We start from the raw sequence: 26,378 nt of genomic DNA on the forward strand, positions 1-26,378 counted from the left end.
AAGCTAATGCAAGTCACTGTGGATTTACCAAGAGAGGGGAGAAGTTACATTTTTAAAGATGGTATTTTAGGGGTACATGACGTGATTAAATCTGGTCATGCAGCATCATTTGTACCAATGTATGTGATTAAAATCCTTTTCATCATGTTACACATTATCCAGCACTGTAATGGCATCAAGTTCAACTACTGAATGTTTTGCATTTTAAAAGCCTTAATTGTTTATATTGTATTAATGTGTTTTTAAAAACTATAAGGAAACAACATTTTCCTTGTAAATTGTTAAAATAATTTTGAACACAAATAATTTTCAGAGAAATCCAGTTCTGTATCTTAATACCCCTTTTTGTTTGTGTACCACAAAGCTGTTAAATTCTGTTACCTTTTAGAAATGTCTCTCGTTATCAGCCTCTCTATAGTTCAAGGTCTTTACCCAACTGAGATTTATTTTGGTTAACAGTCTTCTGAAACTCATTGTATGTAAATAAAGTGAGCAAACTTAAATAAATATTTCATTTAGATATTTAAGTTATTTCCTAATAATAAGAGGTTGGATGATATGCTAAAAAGCCACCAAACAACCCAACAAAAACTCACTCTGGAAAAGGACAGACTTCTGGTGCTCTTCTGTATTTTATAAATTCAGTTCTTGGCAATTTGTTTTCAATTATTTTCCCCCCCATCATCTTACTTTAATATTATAAGTGAAATATCTACATATACACAATCACATTTTTCATTTAATTAAGCTTTAACTGTGGGAATGCACATCTAGATGTGTAATGGAAGAAACAAAGTCACATCTCGAGTTCTGGTTTTGTACCTCTCTAGAGCTTTGCCTTTTAAGATTATAAACTTCCATATTTCCCATTTGATCCATTAGCCACAAGAAACTCATCTTGGAGCAAATCCTGTTTTTGCATGTGTTGTCACACCTGGTGAAGCACAGCCAAATCCATGCACTTTTTAAAATGCACTGTGAACTTGGGACTTTCTCTTGCAAACTCCTGCAACAAAACTCAGTAAATTGAACTTCTCACATTTCCCTTCTAAGAACTGGACAACAGAGATGTATTAAATATATGTAAGTAAGTGATGTGCTTGCTGAGACAGAGCATTTCTTTTGTTTAAACCTAAGTATTTGTCAGCTGTGAATATTCACGGATTAATTACAGACTGTGCTGTTAGATCAGGTCTCTCTCCTCCCATCATTCCTGAAAGGCTACTTACTCAAAACCAGTTTAGTTTAACTCATTTCCTGCTACTTAATTCCTCTGTGGGTCCTCAGCAGTTCTTCCACACAGTGAACACACTGTGACAGGGGGACAAAGGTACTTGTGCAAAATCAGCATCTTCCTCCTGTCTCAGGCCTCAAAATATGGAGCTTAAAACCTTCTTTAAAAGGCAATCTGGAGCAGGAAGCACTTGCAGCTCTTTTTCAAGGACTACTTTATAAGCTCTCATGTTCTGCTAGCCAGGTCCCCTGGTCACTGGGGTAACCCCCCTCCCCCAGCTCTACCAAACTGGATTAGGTTTGGAGCTGTCCCCTCACCCTGGGAGGTCAGTGAGTCCTGGCCTGTCTGCCTGACACTTCTGCCTGGGGCTGGGCCACAAAGGTTTGACACCAGTCAAACCAGTCCATGTTACACAAACTAAAAGTTTAACCAGATGCATCCCTTTTGCCTCAGGCCACATCAGTGAGCAGGGGTGGGTGTCCCTGAACAAGGCTACACCTACAGGATTCCAAAGTTTGGGGTAGTCTGGTGAAAAAACCAGCTGTATCAAAGTTCCACAAGACCTTTGCTAAACACAAAGAGCAAATTAAAATTATTTCTTTAGGCCTCCCCTGAACATTCCACTATTTTTTTTAACTGATCTGTCTTCTGTGAATAAATGTGCTTCCAAGTTTTCAACTCAGTAATAGTGAAGGAGGCAAGTTTTAGAGTTAAAAACTAAGGGCACCCATGTTTTGATTTGCTGTACCAACACATCCATTTGATTCTGCCATACTTCCCAAAGACTCTTTCAAAGACTTACCAGAAGCTATACAGAATATGAAGGTTTATTTCAAAAGAATACATTTGCAAGAATACACATAAATGCACTCAATGTAACAGTACCTTCTGCAAAAATAGGTTACATAATACCCAGTAATGAAAGAACAATCTTATTTCTCTACAAATTAGAAAGCAGAGATAATAGCCTGGACAACCTTCAAAATGGAGGTCATAGTTGTGTATGTTGTGAGAAGTAGCTAACTTTAAAGCATGACACCACAGAGCTAATGTTGGCAAATCAAACTACTAGCACACAGCTGCAAACTATTCTTTTATACAGGATTAACAAATATTTTGGTTCCAATTCTTTTTTTATACAGCTCTAGTGCCTCAGGGAAAATGCTTATCAAAGATACACAAAAACTATCCAAAATTACAACGTAACTATTAAAATGCCTCCAAAATTGAGAGGAAAATAATCATGTTAAATTAAAAAAATTTAACCAGGACTTCCAGACAAGATTTCCTGTTTTTAATCAGAGAAAGTTTACAAGAGATTTCAATAAGTTATCTTGAAACCAAGCAGCTGTAGGTCTTAGAATCTTCGTGGAGGTCCACCTTTAAATGGCTTAAATCCTGAGCCACTTCCCCTCTGCATGGAATTGCCTGTGATCTGTACAACTCTATTAATTGGTGATGAGTTACTGGAAACAAAGGTTTTAAAAAAATGTTAAGTTATGGTAAGTATCTAAACTCTTGCTGTACAGGTAATAACATTCTTACATCTCATATCGCTCAAGTGTTAAACTGTTAAGTCTCACAGGAAAAGAGACTTTGCAGAAGTCACTCATTCCTGTGCTGCCACCAGCAACCCTGGGGAGCCCTGTGCTGGCAGGGAAGGTGGGTTTGGATGTTGGGCAGCAGCCACAGCAAGTCACGCTGCTGGCACTGGCACTACTGCACTTCCTAAGGAAACCAAAGCTTGGAGAGCTCAGTAGGGAATTGAGAGGGAGGAGCAGTTTCTGTACCTTGTATGTGGGGACATCATGCCCCCTCCTCCACGGCCATCTCCCATTCTCCTCGTGTCATGGTACCCACTGCCCTGGGAACCAGGGCCGTGCCACTCTTTCCTTGGTCCAGTTTCACGACTGTGGCGTTCGACAACGTGTCTGTCCTCGTAGTGCTGGTAAGAGAGCCACAGTCAGCCACTCCCAGAAGGAAAGGGGTGCTTTATCCACAGGAAACAAGCTTTTCAAGATAGCTAATCCTACAGCCTCCATAATGCACATCAGTCCAGCACCTTTTAAGAGTTCAGTCCATAGGCAGCTAACACAGGTTTACAACATTCCTGTGAAAAATAATTCTAGGTAACAGGAACTTAGTTCCAATGACAAGTGTGTGGGTATGCAGGGGGTGAAGCTCCGTGAACTCATACTTTACTCCAAATTCTGCCCTGACCTCCTTATCACTAACAGAAAACTAACACTTTTTTAATACTTCAGGACCTACTAGCAGGAAAATTTAGTCTGTAGTCTTTAAAGACAAGCCATGCAGAAGGTTTTTCTCTCTGTAGCATGTTACAGATCACAATGACAAACTGCACTGGAAGTAGCAGGCAGTGTGAGGTTAAGACCCTGAAAACAGGATGACAATGAAATCTTAAAAGCTTTATCATCCACTCACTCAGGCACTGTATTATTGCATTGTTCTGATCTACCATAAAGATTCTAAACATAAAAAGAATTGGGTGTAAGTTTTCTGCAATTTCTTGGGTTATTAAAAAACCTGACAAAAAAGAGCCTTTAACATAAAGCCAACTAAGCTGAGAACAGCCTTAACAGTTGCTAATCATTTTATGATGCCGTATGGTCACTTTTCCAGCGTGAATTTGCATTTTCCAGCCTCTCACTCATGCAGACAAACACACAAGATGACTCACTTGTCCTCCACCTCTTTCTCCCATCACGCCTCGTTCTCCTTCCCTGCCTCCGTACCCGGAGGCGCTGCTGCGGCTCCCGGGAGGGGCCCCTCTCACGTGGCCGGACACTTCCCTTCCCGACCGGTCCGGCCGATCGCTTCTGTAAAAATTGCTTCCATCAAAATTTGGGTTTCAGTGTGATTGAATTGGTACCAAATCGCAGCACATGCAGACAGCAAAGATTCCTTTGGTTTGCAGGTTCCTACCGACTGGCAGCTGACTTCTTAGAAATGTTCCTTCAGGTCTGTGTGGCTCTCTAATAACTAAAGCTCACGTGGTACTTGTTTGCATCTGTATTCTGCACAACAGCCTCCTTACTCTGTGTTGCTACACACAATTAACAGACTGCTGGGAGTCAGCACCCAGTTCACAGATGAGATATAGCACTTGACAACCTACACAATATTTTTTCCAATGCTTTTTGGAAAGCAACTTTGCCATTCCTCAGGCAGAGCGGGGTCTATTCTTTCTTTGTTCATCAGTTCTTGAGGAACTGCTACTGTGGATAAATTCTACAAGAATCAGTACTTTCACTGGTTAACCAGCAAACTTACCTGCCATCCCGTTTGTCTGTGCTTATGCTTCCCTCACTCTTCCAATTTGTTTGCCTAGGTGGGTTGGAACCAGTCTCTCTGGGATGTCTCCCGTGTGGAATTTCGGGTCTGTCGTGAATTATCACTGTTCTCCTTTCATCTCTGTCTCCCCGCACTTCCCGTCTGTCCGTGTCCCGAAGTTCACTTCGTGGCTGAGGGGGTTCATTTCTTCTGGACTCACTGAAGCTCTTGGGATACCTCTCAAACCCTGGCTCTTCTCTTCGTGCTGTTGGGCGAGTCTTTTTTGCCTCCCCTTGATTTACAAAACGATCTCTCCTAAGTTGTTGAAGCAGGAAAGAGTCATTTGCTTGTCTCCCATTTCCCTGCACATGCAGGCTCATGCATGACTATATAAAATATCACCCATCTTTATATTCCATGTCTATTACTACATATGTGGTATAGATCTCAAAGATCCTTCCTACCCCAAATTATATTATTTCTACAGTTCTAATTTTGAGCCCGAGTTCTAACAGCCAGTTTAACATTTCTTTATGCATTTATTTGTTCCCAAATTGGTCAGTGTAATTTAAGCAGCTACAGGGCCTCCTTTTTGGCTGGTATGAAACAGAGGGAATGCTGGATTTCCTGAGTCAGCCAGAAAATATAATTCTAGTTCACTGCAGCGTAAAAGTAGAAGTCCAGAAGCTACAATTATGTGGTCTTAGCTTTTTAAGTGGTTATTGGAGATTTTTAATGGAACCCTGAAGTTGGATCTGGAACCAGCATTTACTCCACAATTACACAGATTCTGATGAATGCTCTCAACTCTCCTTAAATCAGCTGCTTTTAGCCTTGCTTCTTAAGGAGGTGATTTACCAAGTAGGGCACACCTAATCCACTGGAACCTACTTATGAATAGATGTGAAATAATTGCAAAAATTCTTTCAAAATGCCTAACTAAAAAGACCACCAGGCAGCTAATTTAAAGTCCTCAGAGAAAAGCAGATTAGATTCCATGATATAAATGGCCAGTCCTGAAGACACAAGAAATGTCAGGACACTACTGAAATTCTACTGAGTAAGAACTGTACAAAGGCCTTAGCAACATTTTCAATTCTGAACAGTTAAGAGTGAAAGCCACAGAGATGCTGGCAGGCAAATACCTGCCCTATTATCTCAACCTACCTATCAAAAGAAGATGATGGAACGGAAGAACCTTCTGGATATCGTCCTCGTTCTCTGTGATCAAAGTCATTAAACCTGTTCTGCTGCCGACTGTAATCTGAGCCATGGCCAAAACGTGCATCTGTATCCAGAGCCATCTTCTTACTCTCAGTCCAGTAAGGATCATCTCTCCTTTAAGTAAAACAAAGGAACACTCCCCAGTTACATGTAGCAAAATCAAGGCCTAATATGCAGAAAACTGAGTCAGTTGTTTGGTTTCAAAGATGCTCGTCTGACCTTTGGAAAGCTGCTAACAAAGGTAGACTCTTTAAATAGCAGTGAACAAAATAATTTAAGGAAATCCCCAAAACTGACCGCCCCCTTTTGAAGTGCAAATTGAAGAGACAAAATCTCAGTAGAATATGTAATAAAATCTAAGCAATTGCATATCGTGGCCAGCAGTTTTAAAACAAAAAAAATAAACTGGCAAAAACATCACTGTAGCAAAATTTTTCCTTGAAAATAGCCTTCTAGAAAAAAAGTGCCCTCTAAGAAACAAGCAAACCAACCCACCCAAACAAACCCACACCCATAAGTCTGAACAGCTTTCTCAAGAAGAACAGCGTAGGAGACAACACAGCCTTGCTTCCTAAAAACATTTGGGTACAGAGTCCCTAAGCTCAGAATGTGAGACTAAGTGTATAATCAGCAGCCTTAAAAAAATGAAGCCATTTTTATTCCTCTGGTGAAGAAATACTGGTGTTCTGTCCTACTGTTTCTACCATGATGACTTACATTTACTTTCCATATGGCAATTTTATGGCTAAGGTCTCTCTCCTGTTCTTATAATCAAATAAAGATCAAAGTCAGTTCAATTCATGTGGCTCCAACAGTAAATGATAGATGTCATCAGCTTCAGTAAAAATTAAAAGCCTAAATTCCTGTTTAGCATCTGTTTAGCAGAAATATGAATTCTTAACAAAGTAGAAGCTAGAAGCTTTAACCATTAAGGCAGAACAGCTTTTCTCAGCAAATGCACTGAATTGTGTTATGCTTTTTTTCATACAATCAGAATTAATTCATGCAATGCTCCTCTAATTTCAGAACTCCTTCCTACGGACAAGGCGTGTTTCATCTTTGGCATAAATGGATGTCAAAACCAAACAAACGCCAGAAACCCGGTTCTTCTGTGAATTTTGTTTCAGGCACAAATGCATTTTCAAGTCTGACACAAGGCTGGGAGCTGTTTCTTTTTACTGAGCACTGCAAGAAAACGGTTTGAGAATTACCTGTGATCTACATCACGTGGCCTTTTCAAAGAATTCCTCTTTTCCTGCTCGTAGCGGAGCTGCTGCTGCTGCCGCCGCAGCTCCTCCCTCTCGCGGGCAATCCGTTCTGCTTCCTTCCGGCGTTCCTGCCGTGAGAGCAACAACAAACCAACCACTTCTTTATTGGAGATACCTACAGAACAGCTACAGGTATACCAAGTTAACCCTTGACAGCTTTCTGCTAAAGGCTCTCTGCTGTAATTCATCCTTAGGGAGCATTAAGATTAAAGAGCACTGGGAACGCTTCTCTAAAAAGGCGGACAACAGGTCTGGGGATGCTATTGACTGTTAGATAGAAATATCTCCGGGTCATTTCTTGTATTACTACTGTATTTATTGCCCAGAAACACATTACCTGTGTTTGGCTGGTTCTTTTATGAAAGAAAAAGGGCTGGGTGGAAGGGTGAAGAGAAAAATTCACCACCAGTGCAAACCGGGCAGTATTCCAAAATGACACGGCACCAAATCCAGAATACAAACATGCCCACCTGTTCAATCCGAACACGCTCCCTTTCCAAGCGCTCCCGTTCCATCCTCTCCCTCTCCAGTTTTTGCCTCTCAATTTCCAGCCGTTCCCTCTCCCTCTGCAAGCATTCCTCTCGCTCGTGCATGATCCGGATCCGCTCCCGCTCCCGACGCTCGCGCTCCGCGATTTCTCTTCGCCTAAAGAAAAAAAAAAGTTAGAAGAAATTAATCTGACGAATTTTCTCATCCAAAACTAACACCCCCTTAGGCACAGACATAACAAAAAAAAACTATTTCAGAGTAAGCTCTTCACTTAAGTCCTTGCACCACAAGTCTACTCCTTTTAGCCCCAAGTAGCCAAACTGGTTTTAGCTTATCTACAGAACCATTAGCAGACAACAGATGGGAAAAGTTACTTCAAGAATCATCATTCTTGATGTATTTTATGCTGCATTCAGATTTCTCAGTTGTCATCTAGCACACAGTAACAACTTAGCAAAGAATATGACTTGGATGTAAAATCTTGCCCTCTGCAAGCTAACAAAAAATTTACTTATTGTTTTCTGTTCAAAAGTAAGAGAGAGAAACAGGACCACTCCGACTTACACAGGTTAGCAGACTCATGAACAGCTCTATTTTGCTTTTTAATTCCTACCTCCCATGGTACAGATTAGAAGAAGCACAAAAGGCATTCTCTCCTTTAAACTTTATGCTTGCTGAGAACTGCTCTGTTTAGCAATTGTTTCCCTTTGTTTAGGGAAATCCAGCTAACAACACTACTCATTTAAATGTCCTTTGCCAACTTTTGGCCACATGAAAACAGCAGAACAGAACAATTTGGTCCTTTTATTTAAGATTGTATTACATTTGATTTGTCATTTAGATACACAACATTCTCTCTTTCAAAACAAATACTAAATGCTATTTTTGGCCCCATCTCCTAGCCTAGTTCTCACCTTTTCAAAAACAACCCTGGCATGCGGTAACACTTATGAGATCCCCCCCAAAACAAACTCTAAGCTCTGTGTGTACATATATGGCTACTAGAAGATTACCCGAAAACTTTGGAGTTTGTTAATTCACATAAAGATACCGTTAGGTAGAGCCCCAGACTTTAACATCTGAGTAGAAGGCTTGACAGAATGCATTCTGATTAGATTTCTAAGTATAGTATCTGATCAATTAATGTATAAAATAGCCTTTAGCAAAAAGTTGAATTACTACCTTCGGAGTTCAACAGCTCGTCGTATTCTTTCCAATCGAACCATGTGTTCTCGCAATCTCTGTTCCTTCATCTTTTCAAAAGGCAAGATATCCTTTCTACCCCTGTATTCCCTGAATTTCACTTTATCTTGAATAATACGCTCTTTGTTCCTCAATATCTGTGGCTATAGATAGAGATTACAAGGGTTATTTCAGAAGTCTCATTCATTTAGGGAGATTTCTGGTTGCTATGTTTAAGTTATCATTAATGACTTAGCTATCCCAAAGCATACAAAACTTCTAACTAAGCTTAACAGTTTGTGAGAGTTTATTGACTCTTCAGTGAAAAAATCAACTGCCAGGTAGTATCAAATCAGGTAAGGATTGCATCAAAGCTATAGATACTTACTTTATCAAACCTTCCCCTTCTAACTGTCCTAGTGTGGCCTTGGTCTCCTTTTGCTTGGTCTAAAACTACAACTTGACCTGGGCTTTTACCACCTAGTGAAGAGGTAGAAAAAAAAAAACAAACAAAAGAAGAAAGGTTTAAAAACACACACATATATCACTATTTGTCTATTACAAATTTTCCTTAGTGAAATTTCTACATCTCTAAATTGGACTGGTACTGGTAGGAGAAGCATACCAGCACATCTGGAATTAGGTATTATTATAAAATATAAAGTTATACATGTGTTACTGAAGCCTATAAAAGAACAGATGCCTGGTTTCCAGTAAGAGTAAGAACATGCCCCCAAGACAAGTCAGACACACAAATTCAACAGGAAGAAACATAGCTAGATGGCATACTTATTCTTTTCTTTTCTTCAGTTTTTTTAGTGGATTCTTGATTAGGGCCACTTGTTCCATTATCACTCTTCTCATCTTTACCTTCTGTTTTCTTGGCTTCTTTACTTTCTTTTTTTTCGGATTTCTCTGATTTCTTCTCTTCTTTTTTGGTTGATGGAGTTCTTATTAGGAAAAAGAGCACACAAATCCAATGAGAGGAAAATTCACCTTAGAGGATTCTCACAACCTCTGAAGACATGTGAAATTTCTTACTTGCTGGCTTTATCACTTGACACTGTCTTCTTATCTCCCGTGCTCCTCCCCGAACTGGACTTCTCATCGCTTTCTTTCTTCAGCTCCTTTTTGGAGGGATCACCTTTCACCTACAATTTTATTTTTTTTTTTTTTTTTTTTTTTTTTTTGCAAAACCAAACAGGTTAATACGGATTCTGGTAAAAGTTGGGAGTCTATTTTGGAGGGGAAAAAAAAAAAAAAAAGTCTTCATCTTATCAAACCTACTTTCTCCACAGAGATCTGCTGGCCGTGCAGCTCTGTTCGGTGCAGGTGTGCGATACATCGCGCCACTTCTGTGCTAGAGGACATTGTTACTATGCCGTAGCATTTTGCCCCCGGGCTTCGTGCGTTTGTGACCACCTTTGCACCAAGTACCTAAATAAACAGGCAAAATTTAGGTTTTGAGGGAGGCATTTCTAGTAAGGAAATGACTCTAATAGTATTTTTACCCTAGTATATAAAAAAAACCAAAAAAATTCACCCCAACAGCAACGTAACCCCCACCCCACTAGAAGGGCTGACACTCCAAGTTTTCAAAAGCATGTAATTCCACAGGAAGCTGCAGCTTTAGGAACTTTGTCCCAACTTTCATATCAAGGCATATTAATGCTAGCATCCTATTTTGACCAGTCACCACCTCATGCCCGTTAGCTAAATGCTTCTTTTCACAGCTACTGCCAAAATTCAGTCACAGAAGCACCACTGACCTGAATTTGATGGTTCATCTCCAACAGATGAACCCCCACAAAAAAGTCAGCAGCTGCCAACTAATGGCAGCAGTATTATGTATTAACTGTAAGCAGTATTATGTATTAACTCAAAAAGGGAGCCAATTCTTCAAGGTCATCTAGCAAATGTGTCAATTAAGCAATTTTAACAATCAGCTCTGACATCTGGTTCTTGAGAAAGCATTAAGCTTTGTGATCCTACTCCTTGCTGGAATTTCCATAGCTACTGGAGCTGGTCCTCTTCACACAGTCATGCTCTAAGGCAACAACTCTATCTTTCTAGCAGCCTGTAATGGGACAGTCATTTAGACATTAAATATTTCCCAATTTATTCAAAACTGGGAAGCTAAGGAAAGATAGGAACCAACCACCTTTACACCGAAAACAGCCGAAGAACTGGAAGTTTCAACAAAATATACTGTCAGGTTTCCACACCTGTGAATGCATTAAATACAATCACCTACTAAATTCACTAAATTATATGCAATAATCAATGCACATACTTGATATTCACAGTGCTCAGGTTCTAACTAGTTCCCAAGATGCAACAATGCCATAACTGCACAGACTTACACAAACACTACAAATTCACATATTTATTAGCAACTCCTGTGGGAAAATGAGAACAACTGAAAAAAACCCCTGTTTTTGAAAGACTGCTTAGCTTATAAGGATTCTGCATTGTTCTACAGAATTTGTATGTTAAATTAACCAATATCAGGAAAACAGACTTAGTTTAAGCAGCCTGTAAAAAGAAAAAAAATCTTTAAGTCATTAACAGAGTCCCTAAAGGATCAGACATTAACTGTCACATCTTTTCACCTATTTTTCCCATTCATAAGCCCTCAAAAAACATTTTAAAAACAGTCTCCCAAAGCAAAATGTTCTATAAAGACTGTTTATGTTATAATTTTATCAGTTAGCACATTAGCTTGCACTCATGGTTAAATACAGTTGCTACAAAGGAACACAGGCATCATTATTTCAAAAGCCAGTCCTGACCAGAACATTCAAATATTTGTGAAATTTCTTTTGCACTTATCTTACCTCAACAGAAAGAAAAATCTCTTATAAAATGAACATCTAGTTCTTCCTGTGTGCATGCACTTACTGCTCCAAAAAGTAGGGGTTTTAGATTGAGATTAAATGTTTAACCAGCGCAAATTTTATTTAAAACAAGTATTATTCAACTTCCGTAACTGAAAAGAGGAGGAGGAAGAGACACACACACCACACACATGGTTTAATGCCCCATAAAATACCTTTCCATATTTGCCAAAGAGATTTTTCAAGTCAGCAGCTTTTGTGTTGGAAGACAGTCCACTGACCCACAGGTTTCTAGTTGAACTTCCACTGCTACCACTAACACTGCTCGCGCTTCCTGAAACAAGTTTTACAAGACAGCCAAAACATTAAGGAGACAAAGGTACCATGAGTATTCAACTAAACTGTTGCTGAAAAGAGAAACTTAGCCTGTTACCTCTAAGTAACTGTTTATCTGGTTACCTTTCTTGAAAAGACTTCTATAGAAAAAGAAAATATATATCATAAGATTTCATTCATTTAACCATGCATGGAGACTTGGCTAACTTGTACCCAACTGGAAGAGCTAGAAAAAGAATACAATTCTGTGTTAAAGGCATGTACATTTAGTTTCAACACCTGGTTCTTATCAATAATTTCCATTTAAGAAAATGGTTCTTTTTTTGCACCCAACATTTGCTCTTCACCAGGATGACTGTAGGCTGCTCTCTTTACCAGAGACAGCATAAAGGTAAATAGAGGAGACCCAGATAATCTCAGCCTCCAGAATCATGTGGTCAGGTTTCACAACTTCCTTGAAATATCTGACCTCCACCCAGAGCAGCTTTTTAAAAATACTACTGGATGTAGAACTGGATACAACCCATCCAAATGATTTCCACATACTAAGGAAAATACTATATAAAAGCTGGAAAAACACTATGTGGTTAAACACTCCCCCTGCCCCATATATTAGCTATTTTTGTAACATAGCACTAAGAACTCAGGAGATTCATGTAATCTTATTCTCATCATCTCTTAGTCTTATATTATTTAGTTCATCTTGTTGTTTGCTGCTAAATGTACGAGCCACTTTTGGGTATGTTAAAACGTAGCCAGTCACACAGGCAAGACCAGAATGGGATCTCCAGCTCAACAGCTGGAAAATCTGGTGATATGCATAGTTTTAAAAGGTGATTTAACCACCTCGAGGAAAAAAAAAGGGTAGTTTTAGTTTCTTCAATGCATCAAACTAAGAACAAAAGGCAACAAATCCCAGTTATGGTCATACTGGAGTTATTAGATCAGATATATAAGGAAGAAATTCTTCCCTGTGAGGGTGATGAGGCCCTGGCACAGGTTGCCCAGAGAAGCTGTGGCTGCCCCATCCCTGGAAGTGTTCAAGGCCAGGTTGGACAAGGCTTGGAGCAACCTGGTCTAAGGCAAGGTGTCCCTGCCCATGGCAGGGGTTGGAATGAGATGGTCTTTAAGGTCCCTTCCAACCCATAACATCCTACCAGTTCTGTGATCTTGATAAACAGTGATACACCTAGAGTATCATTAAATATCATTAAACAGCTTTGGCTGTGTATTTTAAGAACACCTTACAATAATTATTATTAGTTATCATAAATGCTACATAAACGGAGATACAGCAAACCTGCTTCCACAGTTTCATTGTAAGCATGTAACTATTCATGAAAAAACACATCTACAAATGACCAAATTATGTCTGTCACAAAAATTTCCTCTCAGAAACTCATTTATCAGGTAAAGTTTCATTTGTCTGTTAGTGTTATGCCAGAGATTCTGTTACAAAGGTTTTGACAGAGGTAGCAGGTAAAATAAGGAGACACACGAGCTTATACAAGTGCATTTGTTCAACTACGAAGCGTCAGTGCAACTGGTGATGTTAATGTGCTCTTGAGCTCCATAATACAGGGGTTTATGGAAACAGAGACTCCAAGGCAGACAAATAGGTCCAAATTTAATGCACTAAACAGCCACAAGTGCAATTTTGCGAGCCTGCATCTCAACTATGTTGAGAGTTCAGTTCCTTTAAAAATGAGTCAGAATTACAAGCAAGATGAAAAATTTCCCTGGCATTTTGTTTAAATACTTGCAATTATTTTTTGCTTGTTCTGCTGTAAGTTACAGCAGGCTTATCTGAAAATTACAGCTTTTCATCAAAACAAAGACTTGGGAAATGTTAAGTGGAATTTGCTCCCAGAAGTATTTTGAAGCAGGGGAATATATTTCTATTGAGTCTTCAGAATAAGTATTTTTGATTTCATGAGTAATCTGGCATAAGGAGAAACAAAATATACGGACACATACATACAGCTAATGATTACTGTACCTCCAGCATCATTTACTACAGATGGCTGAGTACAATCACATAAGCCAATTTATTTTGAGGAAAGCAATTTCTCAATCAGGAAGGTGTTCAGTTCAAGACAATACCACCCTAATTTGTAATAGTTACCTTTATCATCCTTTGTTGTTGTCTTGCTTTCTTTAGATTCCTTAGTAGAGCTAGAGAAGCAAATTAAAAAAATCAGAAGACAGTTGAAACTACAGAATTTGGTAAGTGTTGCATTTTATACTACTAATACTAACAGACAAGTTAACATTTCAAAAAATAAAAATGAAAAAGGGCCAGACTGTATATTTGAACAAATGATTCCCTTATGGATTCTTGCACTGATTTTCCCCAAGATGCCTGAAGATCTAGATTTTCTGACAACTCTATTCAGTGGATATATGGCAATCTTCTCCAGATTTCAGGACGGGGACTTGACTTCATTTTGTGTTCTTAGAACTGACAGCTGTTCATTACCATCATCACAAGGACATTTAAAAAAATCGTCAATTGGAAAAAAATAAATAAATGCTGACAATTCGCCAATGCAATCAGTAGGACATAGTGTCTATACGAAGATCTTGAATTTTAAAAAGTAACTTATGGCGGTCAAAAAACCCATAGGCAGGAGCATAGGACACTAATTACAAGATTCTTGCTGCTACCCCCTTAATGTAGAGTGATCTTATTGAATGCTGGTACTCAGTATCGTAAAGAACTGACATAGAAAAACAAACCTCTTTGCTTGACCAGAGGCCCCAGTAGACGAGGGACCTTTCTTCAAAGTATCCTTTTCTTTGTCTCCAGATTCTGCTTTCTTTGAACCTTCTCTGGCTTCCTCCTTGACGGGATCACCCTTCACGCAGTCTTCCTTCTTACCATCTTTATGGTTCTCAGTCATCTCATAGTCCTTGCTTTCCTTCTCCAGGCTCTGTGAAATGGTATCCTGCACATCCTTTGGCTTACTTGCTTCAGAATCTGTAATTTTCACATTTTTACCTGTTTCTAGGAGGTCATCACCATCAAAATCCAGAGTGATGGCATCTTCGGCCTGGATTGTAACCGATATGTTATCATCCTCAGCTTCTTTCACAGAGGTGTTAGCTTCCATCTCTTCGTGAGCCGTGTGATCAGCCTCAGCTAGGCTTTCTTCTGAAGGAAGAGGTTTAGATACTTCTTGTGTACCATCACCAGAACCTGCTTTATCTAAGAGGATTTAACAGGAATAAATATGGCAAAACAAGAAGTTTAAACAATTTCATATGCATAAGCTAGAATAGGACCTAGAAAATACAAAGCCAGTTATTAGCACTGATGGAAGGTTAGAGAAAAACACAAGGTGTATTAACACAAATATAAATCCTTTACCCAGGATCACTTATTCTTCATGGCAAAACACATTTTTCTAGAGACAAATACCAAAACATTAGGAGGGAGAACACGGTTCCATCCTGGAGATACCCGTTCTTCAGGAGAAGTATCCATTTTCCAGTTTAGGATTTAGCGTTCCAGAAGAAAATAGTTGCCTTGGACGTTCACAGTTTGATTTAATCTGTCTTTGAATCTTCCCCGTTCCAGGACTTCCAAGCTTCCCAAATCCGACAGAATTACAGTCTTGGAGAATTTCAGCCAGTCTTCCATGTAGGTGTCCTCCTTCCTTTTCCTTCCAAGTAGTAGTTTGGCAGTCAAGTGAGCTGTACAAGGCTGCTGCAGAACGTGGAGGGGTGAGCTTTAATCCAGAGTTCGTAGACAAATGCTCCTCAGTCTTCATCCACTGGGCAGATTTTCCATCTCAGTCCCACAGAGGCATCTCCAACCGTATTCTTTAATTTGTGCAGATGAGACACTTCAGCCATAGGGTCCCTCGTAAATATGGAGTCTGTAGGTTTATCCCGTAACTTCAGTAATGTGTTTATTCCATCCTGTGCAAAGTGATGGTGGTTCCATGTCCTTTCCAGTCCGCAATATGTAGAATCCTTAAGACTTCTGTCCGGGAAGTCTGTTTGCCCAAATGCGTTACATTCCTTCCACAGTTTCACTAATGAGCACAGCTTAAAAAATGGTGGCCACTCCACAGGTTTCCAAACACTTGTTTTACCATCCCATATACAACTGGCATTTCTAAGTGACAGGAAGCCAAGCACACGATAGTCCATACGTTTGTTGGGTGCTCGGCTTCAGTGGGAGAGTGATCACTTCACTCAACTAAACATCAGTTACTGCAGTGCAAGTTGGAAGCTTTGGCACCAAGACTTACCGTGTACTAAAATCAGAGCCCTTGAATACTATGTTTTTTCATTAAGAATCATAGTATTTCAACTCTATGATACATCCACCACAGTAACTGATAAGTACTGTAATCAACTCTTAAGAGTAAAGTAACTCTTAGGAGTGAAATAAACTGACTGCAATGATTCCAGGTGCTGAGCTTAATGAGGAGACATCTGATACTTAGTGCTGGAGACAAGCCTAGTATTAGTAGAGATTGAATGTTACAAGAGAAAGTTGCCTGCTCTACCAGACTAAGACCTCTGAACTCTATTAAACTTTAAACATACCTTTCTCATTTTCTTCATCTTCACCATCCTGCAAGAAAAGGAAGTCAAGACTAAATGTCTTCTATTTTGAAACTTTAAGCAGAACAGTTCATATTTTCCACAGAACTTCTATTGTACGAAGGCAAATAAAAACTGTTTCTAATAAAAAGATTATCTAGAAACCAAACCTGTGCAACTCCCTTATCAAATCACTGAAAAATTTTTTTTAAATCTTCACTGGCATCCATCTGCAACACTTGCAGTTTGCAGTTGGTTGGAACATGCAGATATTGTCTTCCCCCCTTTAACTCAACAGGACATTTCTAAAGTGTTCCATGTCTTGCTAAAGCCTTCAGACTGGATGTCACACTGCTGGTTGCTACTTTCAGAGAAATGCAAGCAATCCATCAGTAGCTTTAAAAGCTTAAGACAGGAGTCAGAAGCTAGGTAGCCTCCCTCCAGCAAATACTCAAAAGTAAAACTGATTTTTAATAGGTATTTATTTCTCAATAGTCTCTCTGAGCGAGAGATCTATATATGTCCCTTTTCAGACATCTTGAGTTCCATGTAACTCAGAACAAATTTCTGAACTTAGAGATGTTACAGATGTTGGTATTAACAACAAAAAACCAGCCTCAACCAACCATACCCAGTTCTGTCCTCCCCCCATTCTCTAAAAACAAACTTCTAAACTCTTGTATAGGCTGTATATACTACAACAGCATTTGAAATAAACCTTTGATATAATTTTAAGGGAGTCTGAAACATATTCTTTGCTAAGTCTATGCACTGAATACTCCCAATTTGCAGACAGGAATTTGCATTTAAATAGGACGAGTTATTTGAAATCACAATTATCTGCATTATTAAACATTTGAATGAAAGCTTCCCATACTGTTTACCTTTACTGTATTACATCATCTGACTCTAAGATGCATGCTGGAACAAAAAAGCCAGTCCAAAGTGATCTTTTCCAACTAAACAGACACAAAAATCAGCTTAACAGAACAGATTCAGAACTCACATGGACAGTAGGAAAAGTGTAATCTTCTACGTCTTGACCTTCATTTTCCTACAGGAAGGTAAAAGGGATTTGCTTAGCAAACTTTTCTAAGACACTCAAACATTCAGAGGGTTAAGAGATTTAGGTAAACCAGAAAACATTTCAGTGAAGTGGATACACATTCAGTAAGGTGAACACCAACGAGCCATCCTCATGATTACACAACCTGAATGCTGAACTGAGAGACATGTCACTACTTAGTACAGGGGAAATGGAACCACCTCTGTGTGGACTCTGGTAGAATTTTATCAATCAATGCCACATTTGTTTCAGGACTATTCAAACACAAATCAAGGCAAACAGAGAGAAAATAATACCTTTTAGAGTTAAAAAAAAAAAAAGGCATCTTTTAGAGATAAACAAGACAAACTGAAAAACTAGTTCTGACTTCCTAGTAACAAACACTACAAAAAACGTACATTCATGTAAGATATAACAAAGTACCTGACTTTCAGAATCCTTTTCTGCATCTTCTGCTGGCTCCAGGTTATGGTATCTTTTCTTTTCTGCAGATGGTTGTTCTTTAGAATTCAAGTTCTCATCTTCAACAGGTTCTTTGAAGTCCTTCAATTCGTCATTTCCATCTTGATCACTTGTATCTTGAGTCTCCAGCTCACTTTCCTTTTGGTGTAAACCCAAATATTTGGCATAAGTAATGGTATCAGCTTTACTCCGAAAAATCCACTGCTAGGATCAATATTTCCCCGGTAGATCAGTGTCTCACATCCATAATTAAATTCAGAGCATGTTTTAAAAACCCCACACCTTCACCCCCCTTAGGCATCCCACTGTGAACACAGTGAAAACAATGCCCCAAATTTTCACAAAATGGAAAGGAAAAAAAGAAAATGGAAGCTCTGTCATTAACTAAAGTCCAACATTAAACTTAATAACAAAATGAGAAAAAAATCTTACATACTTTTATTACCTTGACAAAGGAATCCTCTTCAACTGAAGCATCACCAGTTAATTCATCAGCTTCCTGCTTTTTACCTGAAATGATGGGATATGCTGTGACTAGAGCTGCTGTGCAGAGCAGACTTTCAATACTGGTTATGTGTTTGGCCTTAGTTTATTATTCTCTGTATGCTCTAGTCTAGCTGAATTGTTCACTATAATATAACCCTCCCAAAACTGAGGAATTTCTAAGGTAAGGAGATCAAATGTCAGCTGAGTGAGCATAAACAATCAATGCTGTTGGATAAACAAGCAGTTACATCCAAATCTGTGATTTTAATACCAATCCTTTCATTTTGAGTGATAATAGAATTCAGGAGAACACTGAATTAGAAACTAAACATTTCTAGAGTTACTGAAGTTAACTACACATTATAACTTGAGGCTTTGGAAAGGCCTTGCTTTAAAGGATAATTAACATCACTGAGAAACTGGGTTAGAAGGGACCTCTGAAGGTCACCTAGTCCACCCAACCTCCTGCTGAAAACCAGTTAAGTCCCAAGGATGATGGGAAGGCTTGGAGTTTTATCTGGCTGCATCTTTGAGGATCCACAAACAAGGCAACTGCAAGCTTCTCCTTTTTCAGTGCTTTTCATCACCAGAGGGAACAATCAGCAGAAGAACTGAGTAAGGTGAAGCATGCCTGCTTTCTACACATGCTTTACTGTACTAAGGCCCTGCTCCATTGAGGAATTCTGTTCTTTCAGCACAGGCACACTCTTCTCTAATAAAGATGCCTCTGTGGGGATGATGACTAGACACGGTTCCCTTTGGAACCCACTGCATTTCCTTAATCTTCTGCAAAAAGAAGACCAAAGAACACCAGACAGAAGTACCTCCACACAAACACATCCTTTGAAGAGCGTTCTGTCTCTTTGATTCAGTCTATCAAAGATCAGCCTATGTAACAGTTCTCAGTAGCAGGAGGTACAAAAGCAGTTCTGTTAGGAAGTGGCTTTACTGTATCTCCTACTAAAACTCAGCGCCAGTTCAAATGCAAATGAGATGGTAGTCATAATCAGCACTTAATGCTTTATTTTTTGACATTGCATCTTCCCTCATGCCTTCATCCTCTAATAAATGGCCAAATCAATTCTACAGATATTCAAAAGGAATGTAAAAGAAAAACATAAGCCAAAGTTTGACACAGTGTGGACATCTCTGCTGGCTGGAATAGTCAATTTTTGCCAGCCATTAATTTCTATGGTCTTTCATACACATTTCAAAGTTGGAAAACACTCAACTACAGGGCAAAAAGAGAGACTACTGTTTTGGTTCTTGTATTCCAGTTAATTTTACTCATTTCCCTGAAAGGCAGCACTCTGACTGTACTCCTGGAAAAAGCACTTTGTTGTTGTCAGTGCAGACACACACAAGTCTCCAGGAAAAGACACATGGCAGAAGCTATTTCTATGACTGCAAAACAGGAGATTTTAACATTCAGATCTAAAATCATTGACTTCATCTGAAACAAAAAACCAACCAACCAAACAACCAAAAATTCCTGTTTTATACTTGTAATGCAATAGATTTGTGAGATTTTGGTGCAAAAAGTCAACTGCACAGGTATACTAAGGGAAGGCAGGTCTCCTCAACAAGAGGAGTGCACAAACACTGGAAAGACAGTTTTTGATGTGCATCACAGCTGATGCCTGAAACCAAGGCTAACCTAAATTCTGTGCAACCATTTTAACATGCTGTGATAGAATCTATAGCCTCAGGTGTCTTCAACATAATAAAAAGCATTGAGAAACAGGAAGGATTTCTGCACACATTCAGCTGTTTTCTGCTTTACCCTCTCACATCTCAGTTCGTTTCTTAAACCTGAAAGACCAAGTTTTTCCTGCATCCCACATCCAGCTAAATATTCACAGAGACAGGCAAGCACACACAGCAGATGCCAGACATATTTAGCAACTATCTAGCATATACTATCATGAAAGCTATTTAAATTCACTCATTTTGCCTGAGGAAATATGGCAGGTGAACTAGAACAGAGACTCCATAGGGAATTGAAAAAAAAAAAAAAAAAAAAAGACAAACCTACCTCAAGTTAGTCCCATCATTCTGCAATACCAGCTAGAAAACTGTATTTTACTGACAGGTCCTCATCAAGAGGAAGTTACAGCATTCACTAATGAAGCTGTTAGGAGCTTTTGTTTGCTGCTACTTAAAGTCAGACAGGAATATATGATTTCATTAGTCCTTCTTTATTCTGCCTGTCTTTGCAGTAAGTCTCATTTACTCTTGAGTACCAAAGGTATTCCAAGGCATAACCAGAGCAATGACCTTCATTTTTCAGCTTCAAACCAGAAAGTGGCAGAAGTTTGCTCTCCCTCTCAGTTCTGTGTTTCAGGTTACTTTGCTCTGGTAAGAGTCACTTTGCTCAGAGAAGTGGTTCTTCACGGTTCTGATACAGATCATTTGCAGGTGTTGGCACAGTAAACTGCCAAAAATGTCCACAAAAGTTCAACATTTGTCCACACTGATACTCATCCACAATGGGCTACTAAAAGACACACTTGGCTTTAACTTCACATAACTAAAATCAGATTGCAACAAACACCTTGCAGAAACCAACTGTTTCTGTGAACTCACTCCAGACCGCTGTCGACCGGAGTAAAGGGTATGTTAAAAATCACAGCCAGAACAGCTGGACCTTCTGCAAACAGGCACAGTTGGCCTCAAGTCACACAAGATGTCAACACATGATAAAATTTCTGTGCAGGTTTACCCAAGCAGTGGCTGTTGAAAATGTCAGTGGTGTACACAGCACTCCCCACAGATCTGGGTGCCTCACAACACACTCATTTACCCTGCAATGATGGCAACTCCTTCATGAGCCACGCTCAGTCCCTGTTCTGGCAATGGCAATTGCTACACACCATAAAATTGCAACAGACTATTTCCACAGAGAATGAATATATTCCTTATAAGTAGAAAAATTAGAACATCTTTAAAATGCTGGTTTAACATTACACACTTGTAGTTTTCATCTCATTTACAAATCTTACTACAGTAGCATAAGCTTATTCTACCTATTCATGGTCCTCTACATGAGAATTTCAGGCTACCTGAGTGTTTGGAGCATTATAGAAGAGTGTATTTTGGACAACTCTTGAACTAGACATCTGCATTTCAGGCAGAAGTAGTGACACCCTCATCGTAAAATTCTGGAAGAATTATTGTTTGTTTTCCTTCTGGCATTCCTACTGAAACCCCCAAGGGGGTTCTGTCACACCCAATGCTAAAGATTCACCAAAAACATGGGACAGGAGGTAAAAAGGAGGAAGGGGGAAGAAAATCTCTACAATGCTCTTTACAGCACTAAGAGATCTGCTGCAATCTGAACAGTATCATTTGCCACAAAATTAACAAAAGCACATTATCCTGTTCTATTTCTGTATTCTGAAATGGTACCATAGGGAACAAGAATATTTAAGCCTTTTACACTGTCTGCAGGATACTGTTCCTAGTCATTCACAGTTTTTAGAAAGAAAGGCCTTTGAAGACCAACAGTGTACAACTTAGTTTAGCTTGGTTTGTTGTGTTTGGGGTTTTGTGGGGTTTTTAAAGTAACTAAACAGTTTTAATAAAGAAGTCAGAACCATCTGGGCAATAGTGTAAGCCAGCCCCTGTCAGTTGTCTGTGTTTGATCTAAGAAACAGTATTGTCAAATTGGAAATTCAGTTAGAAACCGGAGTGGTACTTAAATCACAAACTAGTGGGTGTCTAACTGGCCTTTGAAACTTGTAGAGCAACAAAGAAACATCTTTGCTCACATTAATCCTCTGAGGTTAACAATGATTAGCCTAAAATCAGTTCAACCACACTAATTCCAAAACTTGCCAGGAAAGTAACTTTTCACCAAATTATAATACACCAGTATTCAACAACATTTTTGACTGCAGGTCCTCCAAATGAATATTTACATAAGAAACGTTTAAAAATATTTCACATCAGTAGTACTGGAAGCTAAATAAAAAACAGTTGAAAAATATTTCACATTCTAAGCAACAGAATAGGCAGCAGAATGTTCAGGCTTGAAAAGGGATGCTTTTTCCAAAAACTGACATCTTTTTGTAAAAAGAGAAATTTGGCCATAGCTGCTAAATTCTAGGGTGGAGAAGCACAGCTGGGACACAAAGATTCAGCACTTGGCATTTGTTCCATCTTAAAACTGGCAAACTTTAACTGGCAAAACCAACTGATCTTACCTGAAAGCTCTTCTGATGAGCTGTTGTGCAGTTCTTTACCCCAAATATTTAAAGTAGCTTCCCAAAAAAGCGTTTAGATCTTGACTAACTTTGCATATAGGATTGATCAAGGATTCTTGCTGGATTACAGAATCCTTCTGCAAGTATTTTTTTAACTTGTATGAAATCCCACTCTTACTCTTGTTCCTATTTCTCTCCCTTTTTGTACACATACACACCAAAAAAAAGCAATGAGAGAGAAAAATGTATCACTCCCCACACACACACCCCATTCCCACTCTAATTCAGCCTGGATCAATATTCCAGATCAGGTTTTTCTAACAGACAGTGCAAGGGAATCAGACATCACACATTTTCCACAGACCTTAAGAGCTGCAGTAAAACTGGCTACAGAAGACATTCAGTTCTAAGCCCTACAGCCATCTGACACACTTTGTGACTTCTCAGAAGGAAAGCCCCTTCCTCCCTCCCACTGGCCTCTCTCTCTGGCTGCTATGAGGAGATTTATCCATCACTTCAACTCCCTGGCCTTTTCTGAAGATGTATTTTCTTCGTAAATCAATATCTAACATTCCTACCCCCCTTTGTACAGCAGTAATAGCATGGGAAAAAAATACTATAAAACTAGTAAGGTTGTTAATTCTACTACTGTCCAGCAGTAAAATAATTATAGAGGAATCAGTATTAGTCTGAAGCTGTGGGTGGAAACAAGCATTACCAAAAGGCCTGGAGCAATCTGTCAGCAAAACCAGTAAGGAGGCAACACGTCTCCCAGTGAAAAGCATGTACAAGCACAAGGAGAGTGAAGATGGTTAATTTTAAATGAAAATTTGGTCCTTCAGAATTCAGTTGACGTGCACGCATCTCCCTTTGAAAGTTCCCTAGTGACACATGAGGGAATGGACTGTTGAAGTGTTAAATTTCCAAGTTTTGAGGAATACTTCCTGGTTGCTAGTAACATATTTCAGCTGAAGGCACCAGAGAGGGAGATAAATAACATTTGAATCAGCAGGTTAACACATACAAGGAACAGTAAAAAATCGAACAATACATTACTTCACAAAGTTAGAAATAACCCAATAAAAAAGATTTTCCATGGACTAATCAGTGAATTTTTCTTGTCCACACTTGACGATTAATACAGCACAAACCTCTGTAAATTTGGCACAAAATTTGCTCGTAAGACTTTCGTAATCTAAAAAGTAATGAGGTGATACTCCTGAGCTTGCAAAGTGAGCTGATAAGGACTTCACAAACTCTGTATTTTACTTTGAAGTTCACCAAGAAGGCACATGTCAAATGCATCATGATTCAGTTCCACAGCAGAGGTGGCAGGGAACAGCTACTGAGGCCCTGCCCCAGGCAGCAGCAGCACTACTTGGCAAACTACCTTTGCAGAAGCAGAACAGTGTAACTACACAAGAAGCCAGTTCAAGAACATTATGCATATCATGAAATTAGTCTGAAGAACAGGAGGAGAAGTAGCAGCAGATAAGAGAAGTGTTTGTCACGGCAGAACATGGAGCCATTCAGATCTCTACGTGAAAAATTGTGGAAAAGTTTTTCTTATTTAGCTTCCAAGTAGTTTTCTTAAGCATTAGTTACCTTGTCAAAGCAGAGAATAAAGTAATGCCACAGAAGAAAAGGAAACCACATGATGAAAGTTTGTTTCCTTTCACTTCTGTAATGTCAAAAGTACAGATAAGTTATTCAAATTTTCTAAGCAGACTGATTTTCTTATTACTTCACCCTTCACAGCACCAGACAAAAACATGAATAACCATTTCCACTGTAAAATTCGGCCTAAGACAAGTGACAGTGGTGTAAGATTGCTCATTTCCAAAACAGGCCCCTATAGCATATGGAGGAATATTCTCAGTGTAAATGTTCAATGATGAACGCTGTGCATAAAACAGACATGTCCTTTCCCAGAATTACTTGATTATGGATGCTCCCAGAAAAACTGAAAACAAAAACCCAAACAAAAATCCCCTAGAGCCCCAACTCACAAAACAACACTTAAATTCTCAGGCAAAAGAAAACAGACACAACAAAATCACTGCTAAACAGACCGGTATAGAACCTAAGGAATTATTTTTCACAGCAGAGAAACTGAAATCTCTTAATTAGACATTTCACAGCGAGCCTTCAGCTCCCATTCAGGAAATTCATGTTTTTAATTCTGTCTTCAGTAAAAAGCATGGTAATAAATCCACACAACACAGTCCTCTTTAGGGAGGGCTCCTCTACCACGTACTACTGCACACCCGTCACCAGCCTCGGCCCAGCACTTTCTCATGGCTGAACAACCCCTCGGCTCTCCCTCTGCTGTTACACAGATCCTTTCAGACACTACACACACTCATCCCCAGCACCAGAGCCCCGCAGCAGCTCCTGTACCCACCCTGCACCTGTAACACCCCACACTCAGGATCTCTGTTAACACAGCACACTCCAAAACCCTCACAGCTCATCTACTCATCTCCGGGATCTGCAGGCAGTACAGCCACTACTCACACCTCACATCTCCTAACCCACTCATTTTCCATGTGTATATATATCTCCAGCATCCCTCTACACAGCCTATATACAGTGACTGAAAACAGATGAGTGAGGCAAAAAACGTCTTGCATGATGTAAGTCATAAACAGTAAAATCTCAGCTGTATCCAAACTACAGACCACAGTCCCATGGGCCTTCTTTAAGGTGATACACGCAAGAAAAACTACCTAAGAATATAAGGTATATGAAGAGATCCTAACCTTTGCCTTTAGTTGGTTTCTTGGTGGGTGTGTCAGCCGAAACACTTATTTCAATATTATCTGGATCACCTCCTTCCTCTTCAATAGCCTAAATGAGACAAAAAATACAATTTTTAATGGCTTTCAGGGGGAAGAAGTACAGCTTGACTTCAGCAGAAGTCTGTGGGGGCAAACTATCCTTGCTGCATCTCAAAAATATTTTACAAAACATTCTGAATTACGCTTTTAGCTGAAAGCTCGAGGAGAGGAAGGGAACGCTAATAGCAATAGCCGGGGGTTTCAGCTGTTAAAATGACACTTGGGAAGCAAAGCTTATCAAGGACCCGCACGTTTCCCTGTGGAAAGGTAACACTTGAAGGCCACAACGACATCCGTGATGACACTGACGGCAGCGTGAAAACAGGAGGACGGGGAGCACAGACACCCCGGAGCAACAACCTGCCGCGGGGCTCTCCCGGCGGGAGGGGCCGCAGGGCCGGGGACAGCGAGCGAGCCCCGCCGGCCGGGACAGCGCGTCCGGCCCGGCCCTCAGGGGCCGCAGACAGCGGGGGGTGGGCACGGCGGACCCTCGCCCGGGCCACGGCGGCACCACGGGGGCACGTCCCGCCCCCCACCCCGGGGCAGCGGCGGGGCCCCGCCCCCGGAGCCGAACGGCGGCGGCGGCCGGGGCGGGCCGGGCAGGGCCTTGCGCCCGCCGCTCACCTGCTTGAGCCGGGCGATGAGCACCGTCTTCACGCCGGTGATGTCCAGGTTGCGCCGCTTCAGCTCCGATTTGAGGTCGATGACCCGCAGGTCGCTGATCCTCTTGCTCTCGGCAGGCGGCGCGGCGGGAGCCGCGGGACCTCCCGCGGCGGCGGAGGCGGCGGCGGGAGCGGAGGCGGCGGCGGCCATTTTAGAGCGGGCGGGCGAGCGCGGCGGCCGCGCGCACAATGAGCGCGGTGCCCGGATGGAGCGCGGCCGGCCCGCGTCGCTGCGC

The 26,378-nt window shown here is 40.3% G+C and overlaps 1 protein-coding gene across 4 annotated transcripts; it reads right to left on the reverse strand.

Annotated features, from left to right (window-relative positions):
- Positions 1-2,037: 2,037 nt before the first annotated feature.
- On the reverse strand, positions 2,038-26,293 carry SLTM (SAFB like transcription modulator). Of its 4 annotated transcripts, none has more exons than XM_032699917.1 (21): positions 26,105-26,293; positions 25,403-25,490; positions 18,395-18,459; positions 17,911-18,087; positions 17,428-17,475; positions 16,425-16,452; positions 14,604-15,072; positions 13,990-14,039; positions 11,744-11,862; positions 9,979-10,128; positions 9,733-9,842; positions 9,481-9,641; positions 9,080-9,171; positions 8,692-8,855; positions 7,491-7,665; positions 6,964-7,088; positions 5,696-5,866; positions 4,529-4,843; positions 3,936-4,074; positions 3,025-3,179; positions 2,038-2,700 (listed from the first exon to the last, which is right to left on the reverse strand). In XM_032699917.1, the coding sequence occupies exons 1-21, from the start codon at positions 26,291-26,293 to the stop codon at positions 2,592-2,594; spliced, it is 3,099 nt and encodes a 1,032-aa protein (XP_032555808.1). In that variant the 3' UTR covers positions 2,038-2,591. The 4 variants fall into 4 exon arrangements, with proteins under 4 accessions (XP_032555808.1, XP_032555809.1, XP_032555807.1 ...); XM_032699918.1 differs by having other exon boundaries at positions 3,936-4,086; positions 9,562-9,641; positions 18,386-18,459; XM_032699916.1 differs by having other exon boundaries at positions 18,386-18,459.
- Positions 26,294-26,378: the final 85 nt, after the last annotated feature.

The sequence above is a fragment of the Chiroxiphia lanceolata genome, chromosome 12 (genome assembly GCF_009829145.1).
Source record: "Chiroxiphia lanceolata isolate bChiLan1 chromosome 12, bChiLan1.pri, whole genome shotgun sequence".
Taxonomy (NCBI): Eukaryota; Metazoa; Chordata; class Aves; order Passeriformes; family Pipridae; genus Chiroxiphia; species Chiroxiphia lanceolata.

Excerpts from the sequence above, each read along its gene's own strand:
- SLTM (XM_032699914.1), bottom strand. The coding sequence starts at position 26,293 with ATGGCCGCCGCCGCCTCCGCTCCCGCCGCCGCCTCCGCCGCCGCGGGA. Across the intron at positions 10,129-11,743 it reads TCTTTGGCAAATATGGAAAG|GTACTTGGTGCAAAGGTGGT; the intron begins GTATTTTATGGG and ends CTGTTTATTTAG. Across the intron at positions 4,844-5,695 it reads CCATCATCTTCTTTTGATAG|GAGAGATCGTTTTGTAAATC; the intron begins GTAGGTTGAGAT and ends TCAACAACTTAG.